The sequence below is a fragment of the Atheta coriaria genome, unplaced genomic scaffold (genome assembly GCF_025399875.1).
Source record: "Atheta coriaria isolate IRGN ID8LTWV9N9 unplaced genomic scaffold, Caltech_Dcor_3.1 hic_scaffold_5_pilon, whole genome shotgun sequence".
In the NCBI taxonomy this organism is placed as follows: domain Eukaryota; kingdom Metazoa; phylum Arthropoda; class Insecta; order Coleoptera; family Staphylinidae; genus Dalotia; species Dalotia coriaria.
The window spans coordinates 9,660,940-9,687,002 of NW_027045447.1; the positions used below are offsets into that span (position 1 = coordinate 9,660,940).

At 35.3% G+C, this 26,063-nt stretch overlaps 1 protein-coding gene across 1 annotated transcript; it reads left to right on the forward strand.

The window, feature by feature from the left end:
- Positions 1-1,595: 1,595 nt before the first annotated feature.
- Positions 1,596-25,616, forward strand: DAAM (disheveled-associated activator of morphogenesis-like protein). Its single transcript, XM_065302781.1, is given in 11 exon segments — positions 1,596-1,980; positions 12,633-12,755; positions 19,135-19,257; positions 21,185-21,343; positions 21,403-21,633; positions 21,709-23,124; positions 23,188-23,489; positions 23,569-23,750; positions 23,753-23,871; positions 23,928-24,176; positions 24,243-25,616. Coding segments are annotated over 11 exon segments (3,435 nt in total). The 5' UTR covers positions 1,596-1,920; the 3' UTR covers positions 24,714-25,616.
- The last annotated feature ends 447 nt before the right edge of the window (positions 25,617-26,063 follow it).

Here is a 26,063-nt window from a genome sequence, read left to right on the forward strand (position 1 = left end):
ATGTCAAACACTTATGGTAAAAATTAAATTAAGTATTTTCCTTTTAAGTCCAAAAATTAAGCAAGATTAATGGTTTTGGCATGAAATTTTCGCTTCTTTTTCTTTAATTTTTGTTTCGTAACTGCTGCTGTATTTAGGTATTACTGTTCATGCTGCGGTTATTGCTGTTGTTGTTGTTGTTGTTGTTATTATTCTTTCTTTCTTCATTTTATTATCTCTCGGTAGTCAAAACTTTCTTCCGAAAAATGTTTCTTCTTCATACGCGGCCCATTGCACGCGCTTCACGGCGATCTCCATGGATTTCCATCCTCTTCCGTCTGCGTCGTCAAGGTGTTACCGAATTGAATATTTATAAAGCGCGTCGGCGTGATGTGTGAAAATTTCGTTTTTATCGGGAATTAATCAAGTGCGTTTTCTAGTGTGTCGTCACGCGCGAGTCGTGTGATAAATGATTACAACTATTGCGCTCAGGCAGCGACTAGGAAATATTCTCGGGCTCGGTCAAAGCCTTCAGACGTTGGGCGTTAGGAACGGAACGAAAGCACCGATTGAGTTATAAAAGCAATAATAATAAGGATGTAAATGCAAATTTTCGACATTTTTCGAATTTTTGTTCCGCTCTCTTCTCGTTTGCTGCAGAAATGCGTTCGAAGAAATCTGGAAATTTGTGGAAACATTATCGAAATGTTCCTAAAGACGTAAACAAATTAATCTTTATCTCACCGTGTGTTTAATCGTATGTAAACAGCAGAATATGATTAATTATTTTAATTATATTATATATTTGGTGATTTATTAATTATATTGTACGTGGAAGAAAAGCTGAATGCCAACATTATGATTATTTTATGATTATTATGGGTAATTATTGTTTTTGGAAAAAATCTCAAATTGGGCATCGAACGCATCATGCGTTGGAATCTCTGGAAGGATGGTACTCGAGGACTTTCTCGCCTTCTTCGTTGGTGTCTTCGTTCCTCTTCTTCACAGCGCGCGGCGCCAATGCACTAAAGTGGGTCGCGCGTTCGACGAATATTTCGCTTTGTAGTTTACGTTTATTTATTTACTCGATGTACACATCACGGTAAAATCTTCAGAATGATGATATCTACGGAAAATTGGATTTCATTAAATTTTCTTAGAAAAAATTATGAAAAACTAGAAAATATTGAATTTTAATTGTAATTGGAAAACATTTCGCTTTAATTTAAAATATTTTGCAGTTAAATTCAATTTGAATCTAAAACATAACCTATTTCAATAGTTGTCATTATAGGCAACCAAGTATACATCCCCAACTTTTAAATCGCTTGAATTAAAATGAGAATTTACTATAAAACTCAAAGATTTTATGTTAAATTCAAAAATAATCATTATTTTTATAATTTGTTATTTTCCTGAAAGTGTAGCACCGTAGTGTAGAATAATCCACCTGTACGATCGCGACTAGCACCTCTGTATCGTGCGCATTTCACGTTGCATTGCGGCCCGCTCGGCCGGTGTCTTGCGCTTGCTGCTGCTTCTCGGCGCTGTCCGCATCGTCCTCACCATTACCATTGCCAACAATACCGCTGCGCGCAGTGCTGTGCCGTGCCTCTTCGCGTCGGGCCCGTCAAACGCACCTGCGATCGTCGCGAACGCGGTCGTGTGTGCTCTCGCATTTCACCGCGCACACGACGCGAACTTTTATCGCAACACGCGAGTCACGCGCATCGCGAAATTTTATCAAAATTATTACCGCAATGACACTCTCGTGAACATTCGCATAGCCTTCTTAAAATGCGTTAATTAACTTTGTTTAATATGTAAATCAGCAAGAAAAACTGTTACTTGTGTGTAAGTTACATTAAAAGTTCTTTCAAATAAAAACAAGTTGGGATTGAATGTGATCGTGATCAGTGAGGATTTTGCGGATTCAAAATGGCTTCGATTATGTGTAGCAAGGAACAAATAAACGATATTATGGATAAAATGCACAAGGTAAATTCAATTTTATTTTTAATAAGGTCAAAATGTCATAAAAATCAAAACCACGTGTTTTCATTGGATTTCTCCGCTGAAAATTAACCTCAAATAATTTTTTATTAAAAACTAATAAAAATCAATTAATTTTCTATAGATTCGCGAGAGAAATCTAAAATTCCTTGTGTCAATGAATAAAATAGAATAAAATGTGCTAAAATAAGACGAGTCGTATCTCTAGCAAGCGACAAATTAACAGATGCCTGATTAATTGCGCTTTTTGCATGGTTGAATCGCATTAGGCTTCGCTTCTCAGTTATGTACGAGTAGTTAGTAGGCTTGGGATTTGTCGGCGTCGTCGTCGGCATTTTCATCTCTTGAACGTGTCGCGTTAATGAAACGCGTGTTTGCGCTGCACACGAAGATAAAATTACAATCACTGGCAATCACCGGCGAACGCAGTTTCGCGCATGTCTATCGATGCCGAGACGTCGAGATAGGCAGATAATAGTGCGAAAAGTCAGAAAGTCAGTGTGGCATCGTTCGCACTTCGCGTCTCGCGGTATTCAGGCAACAGGCAAGGTTTAAACATTTAACTAACAAAAACATGCAAGAACATGAACGTAAAAATAAATAGAATGCAGTAAATTCAATTTATTCAGTATAATTTTCGAAATGTTTTTACATTTGAATTTTTTATGAGTAAATTTATTATTTTTTAGAAAATATATTTGTTAGACAACGTGAAGAATTTATTTTCGCATTTTTTATTATTTTGCCAAAAATAATCGTTTTGTTGATTACTTAATATTTAATAAAAATGTTTGGTGAAATTTTAATTAAATGCGAAAATTAGGCGAATATAATAAAATTGTAAGCGAAATATGCAATACATTCTCGTATTTGAATTTAATACTTACTAAAGTTTATGATTGTCGTAAATTAGATATTATCTTTTCTGAACATGTAAAATGTGCACTTTCAATGAATTTCATGAGGTTTCTGTGTTTGTATGGTAATGAGCAGCTAAACGCGGTCGTCCTCCTTATCTACATTTTCTGTAATTATTTAATTCATCAGATAAACAATCTGTGAAGCATTATTTACACAATCTAAGATTTGCATGCACATAGAAATTTTACTCTTAAACTGTTAAAAACTGCACGTTTACGAAACTTTTTATTTTGATTAAATTCCAGTGCAGAAAATAAAGCAGCAATTTAATTGTGGTATTATTCACGTGTTTTTACTGCTCTTTGTACGCTAATTTTCTATTCATTTGAATATGATGCGATGCGTTCATGCGCAATGAATGTGTCAATTAAAATTCAATAAAAATAGAAATTCAATGAAAATCGTTTTATTGATATCTAGGGAAAATGAATGTGAATGGTAAACGAGATGAGAAATGTTGAAATGGAATAAAAAGTGATTCTTTACGAGCGCAATAAAAAAAGTACTGCAATTGCATGAATGGCAAATATAACGAAATCAAATGAGATGAGAAATGCGAATAATGCGCTGTGGCGTTACTCAAGAAAGTTGTGACAATGACATTGTGAATCTGATTAAGAAAGCTGCCCTCTAATAAGATTTTTTATTCTAAATTTAATGAAAAATGCTAATAATTTATCTAAACTCATTTTTAATTTTTTATTTTTGTTTACAAAACTTAGTGAATTCTATTTTCATCTAATAGTTCAATATTATTTCAACATTGCTGTGTGATATTTGTATTCTATTTTATTTTCCTCTGCACGGTTCTCACTGAAGTTATTCGGTTGTTCGTGCCCGCGCATGTAATACAACAGCCACGCTCTTGAGAGGTCTCGCGACCGGCGCGAAGAAGCGACCGAAGAGACCTATCGATGACCCAATAACCTATAATAGTACTAAAAATCATCGCCGACTCGCCGGCAAACTACTACTGCGCGCCTGCCTGCATGGCCGGCAAGTTGCGCGCAACAAACGCCGAACGGGCCCATAAAACTGCCGACATAAAAGTACTACATACTTTAAATGCAAATAAATACATCATCGCGCGCGCACACACACTTGCTGACACACAACCGGACCGCACAAGTGCAAGCGACAAGAGGTCAACGTATTAAATTATGTCAAAAGTAAAACAAAAAAAAACAACACAGTTTAAATATTTGCTTGATTTTTGTAAGTTTTGTGTCATAATAATTTTCACGTTGTTAGTTTTTATGATGTTTACATTCTTGTGCTGGTCATAATCGGAATTTCTGTGGTTTTCTAGGTCGATGCATAATTTACTTTCCAGCTTCTTCATGTTTTTTATTTGTTTGTGTTTTGGGAGAATCCGACAAAAACTAAAACTTTATAAGTTTTTTTTTTGTTTAGCGGTTGGAAGTTATTGCCCTCTGCATTCCAGCAAAATAAAATTATTGCATAATTTGACAGCTTACAAGGTGTAAATTATTAACTTTATAAATTTATTCGTAAAATATATTCCCATTTTTGCAAAGTCAAAGTTCGCGTGATTTTATTTGCATTTTTAGCTGCTGCATTTAATTGACACTGAAATTTTTGCTATTTTTCAAGAATTCTGTTTTTAATTTTTTATTATTTTCGTTTTGCGTTTCGTGTGCGCATAATCCAAATTGAAATCGAAACTTTACCACAACCTACATGATTGCGATATATTACTACTTATTATTGCTTGATATTAGAGGTAGACGAAACAAAAACGTGCAGAACTCGACCGACTGCGAGCTGAACATCAAATAGAGCATTACGATTTGCATAACACAACCAGCAACAAAACAATACAATACAATGGGTTATAAGTTACAAGCGCAATGGAATACAAGACATAATACTGGCTTATAACACTTGTACGTTTTATGTATGATGAAAGAACAAGTGTATAAACATATATTTTATTAATGAACTACGATAAATCAAAAATGTATTAACATTTCCTTAAAAGTAACGCCATCTGGTTACTAAAATAAGAATTAAAAAAATTAAAAATATTTTATTAAAACATATTGTGTGTTTACCTATGGTAAATTAGGTACTTTATTAACATATTACGCATATATTTATTACGTTTATAAGATGACTCGCCTATTTTACGTCCTAATTTGTTGTTATACACTTTTTATTCCCTCGAATTTGCACATAATAATGGTATTATGTGTACGCTTACGCTGCAATTGAGAACTTTTAATGTTAATTGGCTTTCCGATTGAATCGTACGATTAGATAACCAAATCCGAAACGAATATTTCATCAGTCTACATTTCTGACGCAGATTCACGTCAGAAATCAGTAACTAACTGTTAACGGAACGTGAGTACTTGTAAGTTGTCGAAATCGAGCAATAAAAACTCAAATGTTTTATAACTATTATAACATTTGAATATAATTTACTATTCATTCATACTAATGAGGTAGAAATACAATTATTTCACGTTTTTATCTCATAATTATTTTGTCTCAAAATTAGGCAAAAGAAGAAAGATTCTCTTGTGGATTCAAAAAAAGTTTCGTTTTCATTCCATGACACATTTTTTCACTGTTGAATTCGCGCCTTTTATAGCCACATAATTTGCTCGCATGCTCACAACACGTTCACATTCGCAATTGGCGATTTCGTTTTGGTTTCATTGATGCTTTTTTTCTGCGCGCGCGTTGATGATCAATTTCAGTTTTATTGAATACGAGTTTCAAGTTTACGATTCCAAGCGACACCGATTCTTGTCTCACGACGTGAATGAAGTGATGTGAATCTCGGCGAGTGCTGTTTGTGGCCTGATTAATCGTCCAGATCTGATCGGCGAGGTAATTAATCGACTTGCGACGTGCGACGTGCGACTTTTAACTTCTAATGATTCTCCAACTACAGATTCATGCGAGACTGAGCATTTGGCGTTCTGGGCGATTTCATAAATCGCTTTTTAAAGAGGTTTACGCTCATTTTAATCGCTTAATTCTAGACTCGATTAAGTGACGGAAAAAACCAAGGCGGTCGGATTAATTTTTACTTCCGAAACATTTCGTTACAAGTGTTTAATTACAAGTTTTCTAAATTCACATATTTATTTTTTCTTTAAATTTAAATTTAATGTAATGTATGTAATGAGAACAAGATAATTGTGACTCTAATTGTTTCTCGTTGCAAACGAACTTCTTGAATGTGTGTAAAGTTTAATTTAGGTGAATTGTGTCGTGCAGAACAAACAAGCACACATGCATACGCTTGCTTGAAGGTACTTATTCATATCTGTACGCAATTATAGTGTGCAGAGATGGCGATGTAAACAAATGAGATAACGCGAGTACGCGTGGCGCATTGTTTGTAAATGTTTGTAAAACTATAATTGAGCAAACAGAAAATGGCAGGGAGCAAGAAACATGAAATGAAGGCGGTTGGAAAGAATGTGCGGGTATGTCGAGGCACGTAAACTATGTTAAACTGTTCGGGACTGTGCTGAAAGTTTGAAAGAACGCGCCGCATCAAGATTGAAAAGTTAAGAGAGGAGATTCATTCATAGAAAAGGTCACAGTACATTATTATACTTACAACATAAAACAATTGTGTTTTCGTTTAACTTTCAATTTTGTGTTGATGCAACTGAGTATAAGCAACTTCTGACTAAATATTATTAGTGAATAAAATATAGTATTCATATCTATAATCCACTATAGAAATTATTATAAAAATGCATTAATATTGTTTCTCATTTTTAAAATTAAAATTCCGAATCCTACTGTCAGAATAAATTTTAGTACAACAATAAATATACTAAACTTATGTTGCACTTAGTCAACCGCTGATAATAGAACGGGTGGGTTGATATAAACGATTTGTAAATAAGTCAAATGGATTTGTCGACGGTGCGTCACAAAGCGCGGCGTTTTTGCATCACAAATATTTATTAGATTGATATTAATATTTATAATCTAATTTTGCATGCACTATGCATGTTTACAGCCCGTTCAAAATAAATTTAATCAATTTTTGGACATTATTGGAAAGTACTCTTGATTTTGCATCAAATATCGCCACCTATTACTCAATTGAAACAAAATTTTAACCTTTTTAACCTTGAATACATTATTGACTAATGCATTTATGTTCACACCCGGTATAGTATATTATCCTTTATATATGCATTCGTACTTTATGATTGCTGTTGAGCAAAAGTATGCAGATATTGGTCGCTTGCTGAGATGAGTTTTTTTTTCTTCACTCGTGTCAGACTGCCTAATAAGTAAAACGAAGTCAAGTTAATCCAGTGTGGTGTGGTGTGTACCGTGTGGGCATTGTGCAACGTTCAGCGCAAATGCAAAGAGCAAAAAGCTTCTCAGCGCGATTTGTAATGGGCTTGTTGAATCTCATTACAATTACAACAATCCGACCCCGTCAATATGTTGGCGGGATGATAAAGCAAGTTTATTTGGAGCATGTGCACTTGATGTTTAGCATAACAAACCAACTGTTCTATTAACTTTTAACTTTTTGCACCGTGCACTAAATGATAGTTCACATGTGTATTATGAAGGCCTTTTATAGTGTTAGATGCTTTATGTTGTTACGGTTTTACGAGTGTTGTTATCTTCTTTTGAGCTTTTCAAAGCCAGAGAAAGGTAATGGCGGACGACAGGTGCGATTATATGGCCGTCACCTGTTGCCCATGCAGCCGGCTGCTCATTGACCGTCGGTAAACTGCTAACGCAATAATCGTTTTAAAAGCTTCCTATTGTTTGGAGTACTTTAACAAATCTGCAAAATATTGCACGTAAATCACTTTAGACACGCCGAATTTACAAAATGGACATGCGCTGGCGCAAGCTCTACGCCGTGACTCAAACCTGTGCCTAAAGTACTTTAATCACTGCCTTGGCTGTCCGTGTTTAAAATATCACTTGTTGTGTCTAAAACCCGCCAAAACTGTCGTTTTAAAAGTGGAAATGGAAAAAGTTATTTAATATTCTCATAATTACTACTTTGATGATCAATAGAAGGAAGTAATTAACACCACAAAATAAAAGTGTCATTAAACTTTGTAATATTGTGTTTCTCGTATCCGTATCATGTTTTTCTTCAGTTGGACGCGCGCACAGACAGTCGATTTAAATATCGCCACAATTCTGAAAAGAAAGAGTGGTAAAAAGCGGCATAAATGAATGCACAATGGAAACCTAAGAAAGCGAAACCTTCAATTGTTTGCGCTGCGCTACTTGAACCATCAATGCAACACATCAACAAGGTTTCGTTTTAGCATCCAAACATTAGTCGAACAATATAAATTCAATTGTTTTTCGACTATGTAATTTTAAACGCTGGTGTTTTGGTGTTTTTGTTGTTTATTTCAATGTTTAGTTAAATATAATTTTAACGCTCGACTTGATTGGTCACTTTCTTTTGAGGCCTTTAATTTATTTCATTCGGGTTTTTGTTTTCGCGGTTTTATGGCCTTCGCTAATGATTAATTCGATTTTTATTGTTTCGGCGATTTCAAATTTGCATTCAGCGAGAGTTTATTACACGGATTGTTGTTGTTCAATTGACCTACGAGTAAGTAAGTATTAAAGAAACTGTAAATCAGCGTGTCATCAACGAATTTAAATGGCCAGCGTGTTAAAAGTTACTAAAAATTTAATTGTTGTGTATTGACGCATTGTTGACTTGCGGTAAAAGTATTGAGCAGATAGGTGGCATGAAGTTATGGTTCATAAAACAATTTTGTCGATTAACCGAAAGTCATAGTTATTATTAAGCCAAATGATAGAATATCATGCCTATAATTAAAATTCCTCAGACTCGCATATCGCACGTTGCTGCTTTAATTAGCAGCCGCGTGCTGAGCGTTATTTATGCGCAATTTATGATATCTTTTCATTTCGATTTGCATTCGCATTATGCGCATATTTAATTCGCACGCACGTTTTCATATCGGCTGCTATTGACATTTTATTTGCATTTGCACGCTGCATAATTTAAACTGTTTAAACACCTGAAACTATTAAAGAAAAGATGTAGGTGAGACTTTTCTCCACAATATACGCATAACACCTAACAGACCACGCGGAGAGTTGCGTTATATTACATTACATTCCATTGAAACAGAATTGCAGAATATGTAACGGTCGATACGCATATTGCTAACGTGTGTACAATTGCAAGTGTGATAAACGGTGATAATCAGTCGATATATGCTGCACGTTTTATTTGATTTTTAATTTTGAAAATTTGCATTGCTTGTTTTTGTGTGCACGATTCGATGCACGTTCGCGTTCACGCGTTATTGGCATGGAATTATGTCGCATGCGTACATATCTACATATTTCTCTAGTTGAGCGAGTTTGTTAAGAGATTGCAAAATGTGTCGGAGTGTCGGTGTGTCGACCTGCAAGGTGTAGCTAAAGGTGCATCAAGGTTGGATGCATTCGTTTCGCTACAAGAAATTATTACTGTAGTTATAACACATGGCACCAGTTTAAATAAAAAAAAAACAATCATGATACCTATCATTATAATATAGTACAATCCACGTAGTATGACTTAACAGAAAAAAGTTTTTGCATTTTTTTTTCTACAAAACAATTAATTTTTAATAGAAATTGTGTAAACTAAAAGAGATATTCAGGAACGAATCCTAGACTCTTAAATTACGGAAAATTCTCTATATGATAGGCTAGTTAAAACGGAAATCTAAGAGATGAAATTATAATTCTTAAGAAAAAATTGCCATAATAAACTGATCATCACACTTGCTCATAAACTAAAAGCCGTAGCAATCAACAATTTGCTGATTATGAAAGACTAGAAAATTCTCTATCAGATAGAAATATAAAAGAATTATATTTCCAATAGTAAAAGGTCGAAAAACGCGACTAAAAGTGCTAAAAAGTAACATTTTTCAATTTTTCCCCATTTTATTCAATCGCGAATATCTCGTAAACTAAAAGAGATAATTAAGATCCGATCGCAGCGTCTTAATCTACGTACTTTTCTCTATCAAATAGGATAGTTAAAACGGAAATCTGAAAGATGAAATTTTAACTCTTAAGAAAAAATTTGCCAAGGGGGGGTGCTTGATACTTTTTTTCGACGATTTTTGATAATTAATATCTCATAAACTAAAAGCCGTAGCAATCAACAATTTGCTGATTATGAAAGACTAGAAAATTCTCTATCAGATAGCAATATAAAATAATTATATTTCCAATAGTAAAAGGTCGAAAAACGCGACTAAATGTGCTAAAAAGTGACATTTTTCAATTTTTGCCCATTTTATTCAATCGCGAATATCTCGTAAACTAAAAGAGATAATTAAGATCCGTTCGCAGCGTCTTAATCTACGTACTTTTCTCTATCAGATAGGATAGTTAAAACGGAAATCGGAGAGATGAAATTTTAACTCTTAAGAAAAAATTGCCAAGGGGGGGTGCTTGATACTTTTTTTCGACAATTTTTGATAATTAATATCTCATAAACTAAAAGCCGTAGCAATCAACAATTTGCTGATTATGAAAGACTAGAAAATTCTCTATCAGATAGCAATATAAAATAATCATATTTCCAATAGTAAAAGGTCGAAAAACGCGACTAAAAGTGCTAAAAAGTGACATTTTTCAATTTTTGCCCATTTTATTCAATCGCGAGTATCTCGTAAACTAAAAGAGATAATTAAGATCCGTTCGCAGCGTCTTAATCTACGTACTTTTCTCTATCAGATAGGATAGTTAAAACGGAAATCTGAGAGATGAAATTTTAACTCTTAAGAAAAAATTGCCAAGGGGGGGTGCTTGATACTTTTTTTCGACGATTTTTGATAATTAATATCTCATAAACTAAAAGCCGTAGCAATCAACAATTTGCTGATTATGAAAGACTAGAAAATTCTCTATCAGATAGCAATATAAAATAATTATATTTCCAATAGTAAAAGGTCGAAAAACGCGACTAAAAGTGCTAAAAAGTGACATTTTTCAATTTTTGCCCATTTTATTCAATCGCGATTATCTCGTAAACTAAAAGAGATAATTAAGATCCGATCGCAGCGTCTTAATCTACGTACTATTCTCTATAAGATAGGCTAGTTAAGGCTTTGATATTTCCAACACTTATCTGCATTTGTTTTTGGCATATTTGAAGATCGTTATTATAGTATATTCAGAAAATATTCAAAATCAAGTGGCATGTGGCAAGCTACGAAGTATCGCACAAATAAGAGATGAAGATAATAGGAAACACTGTATATTTGTGTTTCTTATTCTTATTCGCAGGCTAAACCATATAAACGAATACTTTTGTCTCTTTTTAGTGTAGTTTCATTAATTTTGAAATCCCAACAATTCTAAAGAAGTTTTCACTTCAAAAATAGTATGTATGTTACACATTTTTAAGCACTCAACATCCAAGATACTCTTTTATCTGTTTTGACAGTTTATATTTATATTCATTGCTATTCTAATGTTCCAGTTGCGTTGAAATAGTTCTGTAGCCGTGTAGTGCCACGGTTTAGTTTAGCGCGCTCGTGGAAAATTGATTACATCTCTTCGCTTTACGAGTTTAGCTTAAAATCGCATTTGTAATAATCACTTCCAGCTGCACGCCGCCACGCACCACTCCCAGGTCTATCACGTCCTGAAGATATTGAGAGAAAAGTGTATGTGGAAATATTGCATGCGATGAAGCGAAGACCACTGGCGCATTAGTCGTAGTCGGTGAAGAAGTAATAATATTTCTCTAATAATAACGGTGAAAATGAGATAATCAACGCGCGGCGGACGAACATAAATTCCATCATTATTGGGATTATGTATTAGTAAATTGTTTAATGAAAAAATAAAATTTATTACTAAAAATCAATTTCGAAAAATTTTAAGTATCACCATCGAGCGGGAAAACTATAAAATTAAATATATACTTAAGAAATATTTTCTTTTAAACATTTTCTTTTGTAATCTACTTCCTCAGAAGAGAAATGAAGCTTCCAACCAATCCATTCGAAGAAGAAAAGTATTTTGTATGCTAATTTGCTAGTAAAAGCTGTTTTTCATTTGGTTCACTTACTCGGCGCTCCAACAAGAAAAGAGAGAGACTCGTTTGCGATTCAGCATGAAATGTAGGAAACGAATACATTGACATATTGAATGTGCATCAAGAAGTCCCGCGGAAAGCGGGACAACAAAAAACAATACAACAAAAATTACTTTGAAAAAAATTTGTCGAACACGATGAGCAATGAGTTTAAAACGTCCTCAATAGGATTAAATTACAATTGCAAATAGACAAACAAATTTACAAACACAAATTAAACTTGAACCAGTCGTGTTCTTCTGGTATTTCTTTAAAACGTCGTTTGTTAAGTGCATTGGCATGTATTTAACGTGAAAATTTCTTGTCGTCATTGTTATAGGAAACACTTAGTTTAATTCACGATGAGGGTGCATAAATTAGTTTTTTATACTTTCCCCTTCCGTTGGAAAGTTTTCACATTTTCATGTTGATTGCGTTGTTTTGCTGCATTATACACTGACGTGCGTGTGAAAAACTTTTCCTATTGTGCGTTTCATTGCAGTTTCCTACACTTTATTAAAGTTTTCTTTTATTCGATGCTTAGTAATATATGGAAAATGAAACCTTTTTTGTTCATGTTGTTAATATTGTTCGTTTTTGTTTTCAGGGCTTTCCAAAGTGCAGCTTAAAATTGCCAGCGTGGGATAATTTAACCAACGCGCTGCCTCGATTACACATCCCGGCCATGCCGGCCGTGCGCTCACGGCGCGGCTGGTGCGGCTGCCTACAAGTAAGTCATCCAGCGCCCTCTGGTAGCGCAAAGTCTTAAAATTACATTTTTACTCAATTTTTAAGAATAAAAAATGAATTTATCGTTTGTAAGTGAATTGTAAGTGAATATAGTGACGATTAATTTGTTCGGAAAGCAAAGGCAGTAATTTCGTTATCATCGCCGGGTAGTCATTCGAAAATCACCGCGCAGGCCCCCGCGGACTCTTGTCTGCGCCAGCAAACAACTGTTATTAGTCTAATATTTATCGCTCGTAATTACGCTTTGATAAATTACACTCTTGTTATTATTCTCGTATACCTTTCGTTGCGTTGCGAGTACCTCGAAGATTCAAAAGAGATTTCTCTTTTTTGCTCTCCAACCTGCGCGCCTGCATTCATTTCATATCAATACTCAATTCAAATCCGCTTCTTATCATCTGTCGAAGCAGTACGCTTATTACTTATTGCCAGCCCACTAGCAGCTCGCTACATATTCGAATTTACATAATTGAGAAATGGGCAGAAACGAAGAAATGAAACGTACTCGCGGAGATAACGATTGAAGCATGCATTGAGTGGACAGAAGGTGATGAAAGAATAAGAAATTCGGACTTGAAATCCATCGACGGTCGATGGTCAAGCGAAAGAAAGTCCGTGAACGCTCCCTAATCTCGCGCGATCGCTACAAACGCGTCCGAGCGATAAATAACCTGCAAACAAGTCTTTAATTCGAGAACATTCATCGCGCATACTTTTGATCCAGAATATAATATGAGATATTATACTGTTTTTGGTGTAAAAAAAGTTGGATACAAGTGGCGCCGCCTGGTGCTCATAAAACTCGTTTATGTTGTAAAATTGTGTTCTGATGTCTGAAATAATTTTATTTTCTTGTTCCGGTTGTTTTTATCGCGTTTCGCGTCGTTATTTGTTTTAAATTAGTAATTTTATTATTTATTTGCCACGATTATCGCTTAATTAACATCGCTTCATTTTCCTTTCGCTTTTTTCTTGACTCTCGAACAGCAATCATTAATATTAATAACGTCAATCGTCACTGGATAGATGAAATTTTTATTTAATTTTCGTTTTACGGATAAACACGGCGCAGGTCATTAAAAACATTTAACGAATGCGAGTCTGCATGAAATAGCGCTGCACAATCCGTTAGCTACTAATCTATAGCGTAATGGACTAATTTTCAAGCTGGAGATAAATTTAATGAACGTGCATCATTAAAACACGCAATGGCAATGCCAATACCATTGGCATTGACAGTGGAACACCCAGAATATGAAAATTCAATCGCGGTTCATTTGTATTTTTAGAATGTGTGTTTTTTTTTTGTTTGCGTTTCGTCGATAATTTCACTCGGCCGGCGTTGGTCGACCGCACGAAATTTTCTAATACCTTTTAATTCCATTTAACGACTCGCAAGAATGTCGCCGACGTTGCGGGCCACACTTTTGCGCCTAGGAATTATGAAATACGATCGCGTGAGGTGAAAGAATTTAGATGGCAATGCCAAGGAGCAGATTCAAGTGTTATACGCGCTTTTTCATTTTTATACTGTCAAATGAGTTGGAAATACGGTTAAAAGTTTTAAATCAATGAAACTAGACATTTTTAAATGTTAAAATGAACAACAAATATTTTTATATCTGACAGGAAGCTACTTTTAACGTCTTTAAGATGTTTGCAAATAATTTTTCTTTATATTTTCTTGAAATTCCCAAAATGTTTGTCATTTTGTCACAAAATTCATATAATAAATGCAACCTAGTATAAAGCGATTGCTGAACTTGTTGTGTGTACATTGTAATAATACCTTTATTCACACATGTAGTTTTTTTGCGTGATAAACTCAAACGACCGTAACGAACACGACAATAAAAACGTACGCGCAACAAACGCACGCAAAGTTAATTGTAATTTATGCAATAATATTGGTACTTTTGGGTATGGCTTGTGCGCCAGCGATATCGGGCTCTACGTGAAGCGAATGTTGTTGAGGTGATAGTTTCATGCGTTCATGCCCATTTCGCGCACCTCGCGCACTTTGCGCCCGTATTCGCGTTCGAAAAGTAGGTTCCCGGCCAAACACGTCCCGACGCTAATTACCGATATTAAACATGTCGGGGCTAGCAGGTCACTTTGCCGGTAAAGATAGTCGTAAACTTTCCAAATCAATAAAATTGAATTGTTTGACAAACGCAAAGAAAAATTCGCGAAAATACGATTTAAAAAATAAAAACAAATTAACTTTCGAGGTTAAGTAATTTGACTAAAACGGATTTTAAAGTGCTGTGAAATACGAGTACTTCAACAAACGTGGAAATTACAATACCGCTTAATATCCAGTCAAATTCTCATTAATAATTATATTAATAATAATTTGTTTTAGAAAATAAATTTTGCCTTTTTCTTCGTTCTAAATAAAAGAATTAAATTTTAACCAGGAAAATATTTTTTCAAATCATTTTTTACACTTCCCGTTATTACAATATTAAAAACTCTTACGATTACATTTATTATTACGCGACTATAATAACACAATTTAAAACCTAATTATTTATTGTAACTTGCGCGGAAAAAAAGATATTATCTAATGTTTGTATTCGTTACATATATTATTAACATAATTTAATATGTATGTAATCGGTACGAAATGATTTCCTAACGTTTTTTTTTGTCTCAAACCGCAGAAATTAAGAAAAAAACTTAAATACGAAAAAACGCTCCGTAATCGAAGCTGGGAGTGTTCATGGCTTGGTTTATTGTTCGAATCATTGCTTATTTGGCGAGCAAATCGCTTGGTATTTAAATTTCGACATGAACTTCTCGTTAAATTTAAATGCCTCGAAAAACAGTTTATAAAGTGCATGTTGTGTGTGGTCGGTAAATGTTTTAATCAAGGCTGTGTACTCGTACCAACAAAGAATATATATTTACTGTTTAGAAGATAAATTAAGTTTTGAGCGTTTAAAGTTTTTTTCTTGCTGTTTGCCGGCTTCAAACTCGCAAAATTGCATGTTTTCACACGTCAAGTGAGTTAAACAGTTGAACGTAACGTCAATTAAGTGTCATCGCCCAGAGGTGACTTTTCCTCGCGTTCGTGTTTAGTTAGATCTTCTCAGTCTGTACAATTTGCACTTTTTTCCTGTTTCAACTGAGATTCTCACAGCATCAGCCTGTGCAAAACATTATTAAATCGTACATATTAATCTAGTACGTCACATAGTTTGACATCCACTGTTTCTTATGTTATCTATTCGCTTTGGTCTTGTTCTTGCACTGTTGTTGTTCTTCCTCGGAGGCTCGCAGCGATGTTAGCAATTTTTATGCAGGAATTTCCTTGAGGCCTTCAAAAGTCGATTAAAGTGCTCTCGTTCTAGCCTGCTATCATTTGTACATTCTCGCAGTCATTTCGCAAATGACTTGTCCGCGATACGCTCGTATCAAAACGTCTACATTTAGCCGCGTTTTATCAACCATAGTATTAAAATCGAAGATAATGAAACAGAACGCGAACGAAATCCACATAGTCAGTCGGCGGTGTATGGCATAAATATTGTTATTAAAGCTTTCACGTTTGTCCCGCAAACATTAGGCCATTGCAATGTTTAGCAGCGTTTAAAATACACATCTCGAATTATAGTTATGAGTGCTTTTGAGCGTTTTAACTATAGGAAAGAGTACATCTCGTTTGTTTCATTACTAAACACTTTAAATGTGCGAAACGTAGATAGTTATTATTTTTGTAGAAAAAAAAAACTTTCTTTTAAAAGTTTTGAGGAATCAATATTTTTTAATATTTAATATAATATTTTAATATTTAATAATTAAAAATATATTTCAGTTTGTAATTAAATTTGCGTTAAAATTCTGGGTTTTTTTTCTGGGATTTTAATGTTGTGCATGCAAGTTGCCTGAATAAGGTTTATTCCATATATAAATTCTAAATTGTTGCTGATTATCAGTTATAGTCATGATGCCTATCATAATTAATTTTATAAAGGTGAATGTGAGTTAATTAGTTTGTTTGTGTCGCTTTTACGTAAAAACTACTCAACCAATTTGGATATATTTTGGTATAGAGATCGTGTTGACGATGGAAAAGCAAGTGGGCTACTTGTTTTGCAATAATATAACTTCAAGGGTATAAAATAAGGGATGAAAGTTGATATGTCGCAAAAGTGCATTACTGGCATTTTTTTTCAAATAATATTAAGAAGAAGAATATTGGCGAAGTCGATAATTACGAAAACAAGTAAATAATTTACAAAAAACAGATTTGGTAAGATTGTTATTACAATGAAATTGAAGCAAAGTAAAACACATTTAATTTGAGACAAATTAATCAACTTTTGTAAATTAGATTCACGTAATTTATTTAGATAATGATTCTGGGAGTATAAACAATAACCTAATGCATTATTACACTTGCTACTCATTGGCAACGCGCTTATTTTTGCAATTAATTATAATTACTAAGCGCTAATTCCACCTGCATAACAGTAATTTGATGAACAAACGATTCAGCGATTCATCGCAAGCAGGAAGAATCAATTCATCGTCGCGGCTAATTTTCACTCACTGTTACATGCTATAATTGGAAATTATGAACCGAACGGGATTATTCAATTAGAAGCTAGATAGTTCAGCTACTTAATCCTAATTTGCTCATTATTTCAATATGAAATCATCCTTGCTTTCTTTCCACCATGACATTTAAGGATGTCTGCTTCTGCTTATTTATCCAAAGAGAGAGATTTTAGAATGTTACACTTTTCATTAAATGCGAAATTGAATTTCAGCGTTTGATAAATGCCTGCGCGGCGCACAGCCGAAAGCTGTGGGATTGTAGATCAAACGCATGTGTGCACCGCGGGCGCACAGTGCGGTGATTTTTACATTTCGGCGGTGCTCTTGGCACTCGGAGCGCGCGCGCGATCTCGCGAAAAGAGAAAATCGAATTCCAAACGCGGCATTTCGCACTAATCATACGCGCGCAACAGATTTCGCATGCGGATATACGTTCGATTCAAGGTGGACGCAGACACATTACCATTACACCTAGATTATGCTTTTTGATCTTTGTTTGGCGCAAAAATCGGACCTACCTTCGCCAGGTGCCATAAATGGATTCGCACGCACCGCGCCAGTGCCACGCCAATTAATTTGACTGTTGGTGTCGGTGATTATTAACGGGCATTATTGAATAAGGCGATTCGTTGTTCTATTTTGGGGTAAAAGTTTTGTTCAAATAGATAATAATTTACAGAAGAAAGACGCGAAAGTAATAGAAAATGTATATTTATATGATTTATGATACCGAGTGAAAATTTCTACAGGTTTTGAGTTTTATTTTAAATAATTTGCATGCTAATTAAGAGTAAAATATTAAGGGAAAATATAATATATTAAATACGACCATGAATTGTTACTTTACAGCCTTAGGAAAGTATTTCTGTTAAATGCATGAATGAATAATTATTGATTTGATTTGCTCAGCAATTTCAAGATATTATTTTTTGCGCATTGTTCATTCATGCAAAAATATTTTATCAAAAACATTAGCATATTTTTCCTGTAGTCAGCAGAATTTTTGATAAAAATCATTCATTCTGCAGTTATAAATTAATTTTTTGTACTAAAATACTTCTGTTTTTTCCAAACTCGAGAAATTCCGGATTTAACGATGTTGTCTGTACGAATTCTTATCGAGTTCGTCGCCAAGAGTGTCGTCGGCGTCTAGCCGCACGTAATCGGATGCTAAAAGCGCGCAATTAACGATGCAAAGCCGTAAATCATTAAGCGGCGCTTTATCCGCCACGCGGAATTTTTTCTTTCCGACGAAGAATTTGCTGCGATCGCCGCCTTTTGTTGTCGGCGCTTAACACTGGCGGACATGCGAAATTTGCATAATGAAATGATGAAATGAATTATAAATTATGTTATTTTTTGTGTGTCTACATTAAAACCATTAAAAAAAGAAAAGAAATTCGCAATAATCGTTTGTATGGGTTAAAATAGCGAAACAATTTTATTTCTAATAAATCGTGCGGTTTGATGATGGCAATATAAGGCGGTTAATTGTTGAATAAGTACCTGAGCATGTATAATTTATGCATTTTCGTGCCTAGCAACACGGTTTGAAAGGAGTTTATCGTGGAGCGGTAATCGCTGAAATTGATAGTGTTTTCCCTTTTATTTCGCTCCGACGAATTTGACGATTTTAACGATTTGCTTTATGTCAGTTTATTGTTTATTTATGCCGATGCCGGATTGAATTCAAGATTTAAAAGCGCGTAATTAAACTAGACATTGGATACGCTCTTTAATGAGGAGATACTTGAAGTGTTTTCTAAACAGCAACTTTTTCCTTTTGTTTTAAGGATGACGAACCTCCTGAAATTACCTATTGCGTGGTGGAGAACTCTGGGACTCTGCAAGCCATCACTCCAACACAGCCAATGCCACCGCAGGATGAACTGGATGCAAAATTTGCGGAACTTGTCGTAAGTTTACAAATAATCTTAAATTTCAATTTCTACTAGTTAGAACTGTTTGCATGGGAAGGTAAAATTTTTGTGTTTTCTATTTTTCTTACAATTTCTTCCAATTTTCTCATTTTTTGAGTTTTCCATAGACTTCCTCAAGTATTTTAATACTTTATGATACGTGAATAATTGTTTATACATTCTTTGGTTTATTGTGACTGCACATCCGCAGATTTAAATGATTTTATATTACTTTTTCTGTAATCTATTAAAATTTATTACAAAACGGGAAAAACGAAGGCAAACCGAATCGAAACAGGTTGCGTACATGCACCGGCTGTTATGCTAATGCAAAATTGCGGTTTGTTCCGCGATTTATAATCTCATTACGATCACATTATTGCCGAGATGTTTTCATCTTGCTTGTATTACGATGAGATGGAAACAGAAGAGCTAAAGAAAAATTTATCCATAAAAATAAACGAACTGCAGAATTTTTAATCAATGCCACATTAATTATGTTTAAAATACAGAATATATGTTACAGTATAATCATAAGTATGTAAATATTAAATTGAAAATGTTTGCTTTTTCATTTTGTTTGTTTGTGCGGTTTTTGTGCTTGGTTTTCACCGGAAATAATATTTGTTGTAATATAACGTAACCAAGTTTATGTACTCGAATACCACACCATATGGCCGGCAGAAATTGCAAGCGCAGAACGAATTTTTAGTAAACAATTATTATTAACGATGGTTTACCAAGAATGGCGGTAAAACTGCTACGTAGAATACATATTGATAATAAATTTGCTCCTTTTATAAACAAGATTAAATGAAATAGTCTACTTCCGCTCTTGTTATGATGTTGCCATCTTCTTTTCTTTGCTTTTTGTTTTGTTTTGCAATTTGAAAACCTGTTGTTGACTGCGAAATGAAGGGAAATGACGGAACGCATCCGTGGACGAAACCGACAAAAGAAGCGTAAAAACTGATTTGCCGATTCGCTCAGCAGACGGAAAAGTCGGCAAGAATTCGAAATGCGCGATCGGTGCGAACTTGCGCATAACTGTACCCATTCGAGATGAATACGAATGCGAAATGCATCATGTAGAATGTGTAATGCTGAATGTTGATGGTTGATGGGCTCTGAATGCAAGCTGTATGTCAAGGCGATTGTAAATGATTGTAAACGATCGCCGATCGCGATCCTCGCAGATTTGCACTCCCGCAGCGCCGTGTGACGCCATTACGGTCACTTTCACCGTCAAGATGCTGTCATAAAATGGCCGCCCGGGTGTCAATTCCGGACCGCCATTAAAAATCGATTATAAACGATGCAAAACCAACACCGCCGATTGCATCGGCTCGTAAAGTATTCAAAAAGTGAAATTTTTGCTTTTCTAGTCGATTAAAGCTTAACAATGCGCCCGTAATGGGTTAATTATGTGACAGAGAGTTGAAAGGCACACTCCAAACACGAGTTGTTGTATTGTTCAACATGAGTTACTTAGCCATTTAAAATATTTAAAGAATTTATTGTTTTAAACTAGCAAAAATACAGTTGTACTTACATAATGGCATTCTTAGTGATAATTGCATTTTCGAATCACTCTAATCACGCCTGAATGTTACCAACGGTTGAGTGATGTTGGTATTAATTGCAATGTAATCAAGAAATGTTCGATTAACCGTTTGCGGTATGCAGTATGGCTTTCCATGCGTTTTTTGCGCATTTGCGATGGATTTCCGCATTTTTCTTGCTTTTTCCATCTGGTCACCCACATTTCTAATCGATTCCTGGGCTGCAAACATTTTTACTTCAATAAACTTTTAGCTAATGGGTTTCTAACAGTGTTAAGCTAATAAATTTTAAAACAAATCTCAACTAAAAGCAAATTTAATGTCAATATGTCTAATTTCATATTTGTACTTTGTATTTACAGGAGGAACTTGATTTAACAGCCCCAAACAAAGCTGCAATGCTCAGCCTACCTTCGGAGAAAAAATGGCAGATCTATTGCTCAAGAAAGGGCGGCGAGGACAGCGTCGACTTGGCTCAAGGACCCGAACATTACATAGAAAGACTGCAGACATTAGCCACTGTAACAATCTAAAAAATTAACTCAAAATACTTGATTTTATTAAACAAATATGTTTTTAGTTGGAATATCCAGAATTAAACACCGAAGAAGAAATCCGTACTCGAACGAAACAAATCGACGGTCTGAAGACAGCTCTGCGCACGTCTACACACAGTTTTGTAATCAAATTCATTGAATTGGATGGCCTCCCGGTGCTTTTGGACTTTTTGGAGAAAATGGATTACTTTGCCGCGCAGAGTTCACTTCATACGAGTATTATTGGTTGTGTCAAAGCTCTCATGAACAATTCTGTAAGTTCTTCTGCTGACATTTTGTAAACTTTATTGTTTGATTTATGTATGACACTTATGTTTAAATTATTGCAGACTGGGCGGGCGCATGTCTTGGCACATCCAACAAGCATCAATACAATTGCTCAATCTCTGAGCACAGAAAACATCAAAACAAAAATTGCGGCGTTGGAAATTCTCGGCGCTGTTTGTTTGGTGTCTGGTGGGCATAAGAAGGTCCTGGATGCTATGTTGCACTATCAGAAATATGCATTTGAACGAACGCGATTCCAAGGCATCATTAATGATCTGGATAAATCTACGGGAGTTTATCGAGATGAAGTCAACTTGAAAACTGCGATTATGTCTTTCATCAATGCTGTCTTAAGCTATGGCCAAGGACAGGAAAATCTGGAATTTCGTTTGCATTTACGTTATGAGTTTCTTATGCTTGGTATACAACCGATTATTGATAAACTCAAACGTCATGAAAATGAAAATTTAGATCGTCATTTGGACTTTTTTGAAATGGTCCGCAATGACGATGAAAAGGAGTTGGCTAAAAAGTTTGACCAGGAGCATATTGATACCAAAAGTGCGTCTGCTATGTTTGATTTGATCAGACGGAAATTAAGTCATACTCCAGCTTATCCACATCTCTTATCTCTACTGACACATTGTTTGCATTTATCTGGTGGTTGTGATGGACAGTACTGGATGTTATTCGATAGAATTGTCCAACAGATTGTTCTTCAACAGAATGAAATCGTAGAGGGCAAACGAAAAGTGGCAGATCCTGATGTCTCTCCCATACAGATTAATGTTAAGGAGATTGTGCATTTGTTAGCAAAAGAGGAAGAGCTTGTTGCAGCTCGAAAGAAAGCCGATGAGCTTGAGAAAGAAAATACTGACATGTCTGTTCGGCTTGCTAAGAAGGAACAGGAGCTGGATCAAAGAACTCAGGAGAAGGAAGATTTTGAAACGAGTCTGCTACGAATTAAAGAGCGTTTGGAGAAGGAAACATCCACGCATATTGAAACCAGGCAGAGATTGTCTGAAATTGAATATAGAGCTGCCGAATTGGAACGTCAGGTGAATTGTGAGCGCGGGGAGAGACACCGTTTGGAACGTCTTGTTAGTTCAGGCAATATCCCAGATGATGCCAAGGTGATTGGATTGAAAGGACTGGAAGCTAATGGGGATATCAAAAGTGATTTTAAGTCAGCACCACCTCCACCACCACCACTGGCGCCTCCACCACCTCCAGCTCCAGGTCCACCTCCACCACCATGTGCACCAATGGCCCCACCAGCACCTCTCAGAATGGAGATGCCTAAAAAGAACGTACCCCAACCTGGTAATCCATTAAAATCGTTCAATTGGTCAAAGTTACCAGATGCCAAGGTAAATGGCACAATTTGGAGTGAGCTAGATGACACTAAGCTTTACAATGCGATGGAGTTGGACAATATTGATAAACTGTTTTGTGCTTATCAAAAGAATGGAGTTGCTGTAAGTTCTGCTGCAGTTTTACATTTTACTGAGTAAATAATAACTGTTTATATTTTATTACAGAATGAAGGTTCTATTGAAGACCTCCGCCAGTTAGGCTCGACCAAAAAGACAAAGGTCCTATCGGTGATTGATGGGCGACGAGCACAGAACTGCACTATTCTTTTGTCTAAGCTCAAGATGTCGGACGAGGATATTACCAAAGCTATTCTAAGTATGGACAGCAAGGAGCAGCTGCCCATGGATATGGTGGAGCAACTTTTGAAGTTTACTCCATCGCCTGAAGAGGCTGCTTTATTGGAGGAGCATAGTGATGAAATCGATTCATTAGCACGTGCAGATCGATTCCTGTATGAAATTTCAAAGTAAGCATATTCCTATAAATATAGCACATTTTAAAAGATATTAAAAGATATCTAACTTACTTTTTGTATAACTTTAAAGGGTGCCTCATTATGAACAACGCTTACGAAGTCTGCACTACAAGAAACGCTTCTTGATCAATGTCAACGAATTGATTCCACGGATTGGAAATGTGATGGAAGCCTCAAGGGAAGTATCCCGATCCAGGCGGTTGAGAAGACTGCTGGAGATTGTGTTGGCGCTTGGAAATTACATGAATCGCGGGCTCGAGGCAACGCTTCCGGTTTTAGGTTGGCATCACTAAACCGTTTAGCTGATACAAAGTCTAGTGCAGCAAAGGGGACTACTTTGTTGCATTATTTAGTACAAATTTTGGAGAAGAAAGTAAGTGTTTTATTAGATTTTAATATATTTTCAACAATAACTTTGGTTAATTCTAGTTTAAAGACATTCTAAGAATGGATGAAGATCTACCACATGTTCGTGATGCTGCCAAAGTGTCCCTTGGCGAATTGAACAAAGACATGGCGCAGCTACGCGCTGGATTGAAGGATGTAGCCAAAGAAATCGAATTCCATCGCGCCCAAAGCCCGGTGGCCAATGACAAGTTTGTCCCGGTTATGCGCGAGTTCCAAGCGACTGCCACTTGTAGATTGGCGGAAATTGAAGATCAATATCAAGATATGAAGGTATAGCAAATTATTAATTACAAATTTCTAATAATAATAAATAATATTTGTATTTTAACTGTTTAGACACGCTTTGAACGTGCTGTGCGTCTGTTTGGTGAAGACCCAAGCCAAATTCAACCTGACGAATTCTTCGGGATCTTTGACAGTTTCCTCACCACCTTCCAGGAGGCGCGTCAAGACAACGAAAATATGCGTAAGCGTCAAGAGGAGGAAGAAAAGCGTGCCAAACAAGAAGCAGATCTGAAGAAACTCACCCTTGAACGCAAACACAGTCGAGAAGGCATTCTCTCAACAATCAGCAAAACAATAGGTCTGAAGAATTCTTCGAATGGTGAGAGCAACGACGCCAAAGGAGAGTTCGATGATTTGATCTCGGCGTTAAGAACTGGAGATGTATTTGGCGAGGACATGGCTAAATTCAAACGATCGAGGAAGAATAAAATAGCCGCCGGAAACTCACCCCCGCGAAGAAATTCGGTAAATCGTGATGATAGTCGCGAGCGTGTTATTTCAAACGGTAATCGACGTCAGTAAAGCTTTCATTATGAATGTCTGTGTACGATTGAGTGATGCATTTGCTCATATTTACAAACAACGGCTTTTTAGAAACATTTTAAACGTAGCAACAATTACTTAACGATTAATAATCAACATTATTAGGATGTCGAGCATGATAGCGACGATGTATCAAGCCATATTAATTGGATAATCGGATGTACTGATTTTACGTAAAGAGTTTAAATTTAACGCATAGTAATATATTAAAAAGTGGATCAACATGATATGAAACGAAGGCAAAAATTAATGTTTTGTATAAAATATTTTGAAAAAAGCAAACGAACTTTTAGTTTCGTACAACTCAAACACATGTACAATTAAGTATTTTTTTCGGTATTTTCTATATGATATCGGACCAATATTTCTACAAATATTGTACAATTTGGCGACAAAAATGAACTTGTGGTCAGTTTGTTTTATTTTGTAATTACTTTCATTTCTGATCCGTTAGTCATGGAGTACTCAATATGTACTCAAAGTGCAGCGGTGACATTGTATAAATTTTATTGTTATTTTGTTTAAACTTGAATTTGTACGTACAACTTATGATTATTAATTTATATCGATTTGTAACAGACTTTAAATGATACTGTGGATACGTTAGGTAGCGAGAAGAACGACGAGGCATCTCAATTATTAATCACAGATTCCGTGTTGCTAACTCATTTTTATTTGCGTTTTCCAACATTTTATTACCGGCAAAACACCAGTAGATGATATCCTGACGACTGTGAACGCTGTGGACCACAGTCCTTGACAGTGGGAGCAGTGATGACAATTTGTATGTTTGTATAACGTAGAAAACAAACGAGTAGTAGATAAATGTTACAGTTTTTATTATTATTACGATGATGAATTATTAAATGATTATTATTGAAATATGTGAAAGTTTTCTGTATTTATGAAATTCTATGTACATTTATATTTAATATTTAACTAAATTCTTTAATTTACAGTTTATGGTAACATATTTCCGAGCAGCAACATGGAAAAAAGGAGTGCAACTAAAATCTGATGGTGAGTACCTATAATTTGTTTAGAAAAAGCATTTAAATAATTATTTAGGCCCAATCCTAAATAAACTTATTTCAATGTAGTATTCCAAGGCGTAATTCATGGCGCGTTTTTAAATAATACATACGCCTACTACAGAATGTTGAATACATGCTTACAATTTGTCGGCATATACGAACAATTCAAATAATTGGGGTCCTGAACTTGGCTTTTCTGCGCTTCCGCTTTCCTTCCTGCTCTTCTCCTCTTCACTCTCATTGTTCCTGTGCTGTAAGTTATGAATCGAGCAATGCGTATTTGTCTTACGAGCGC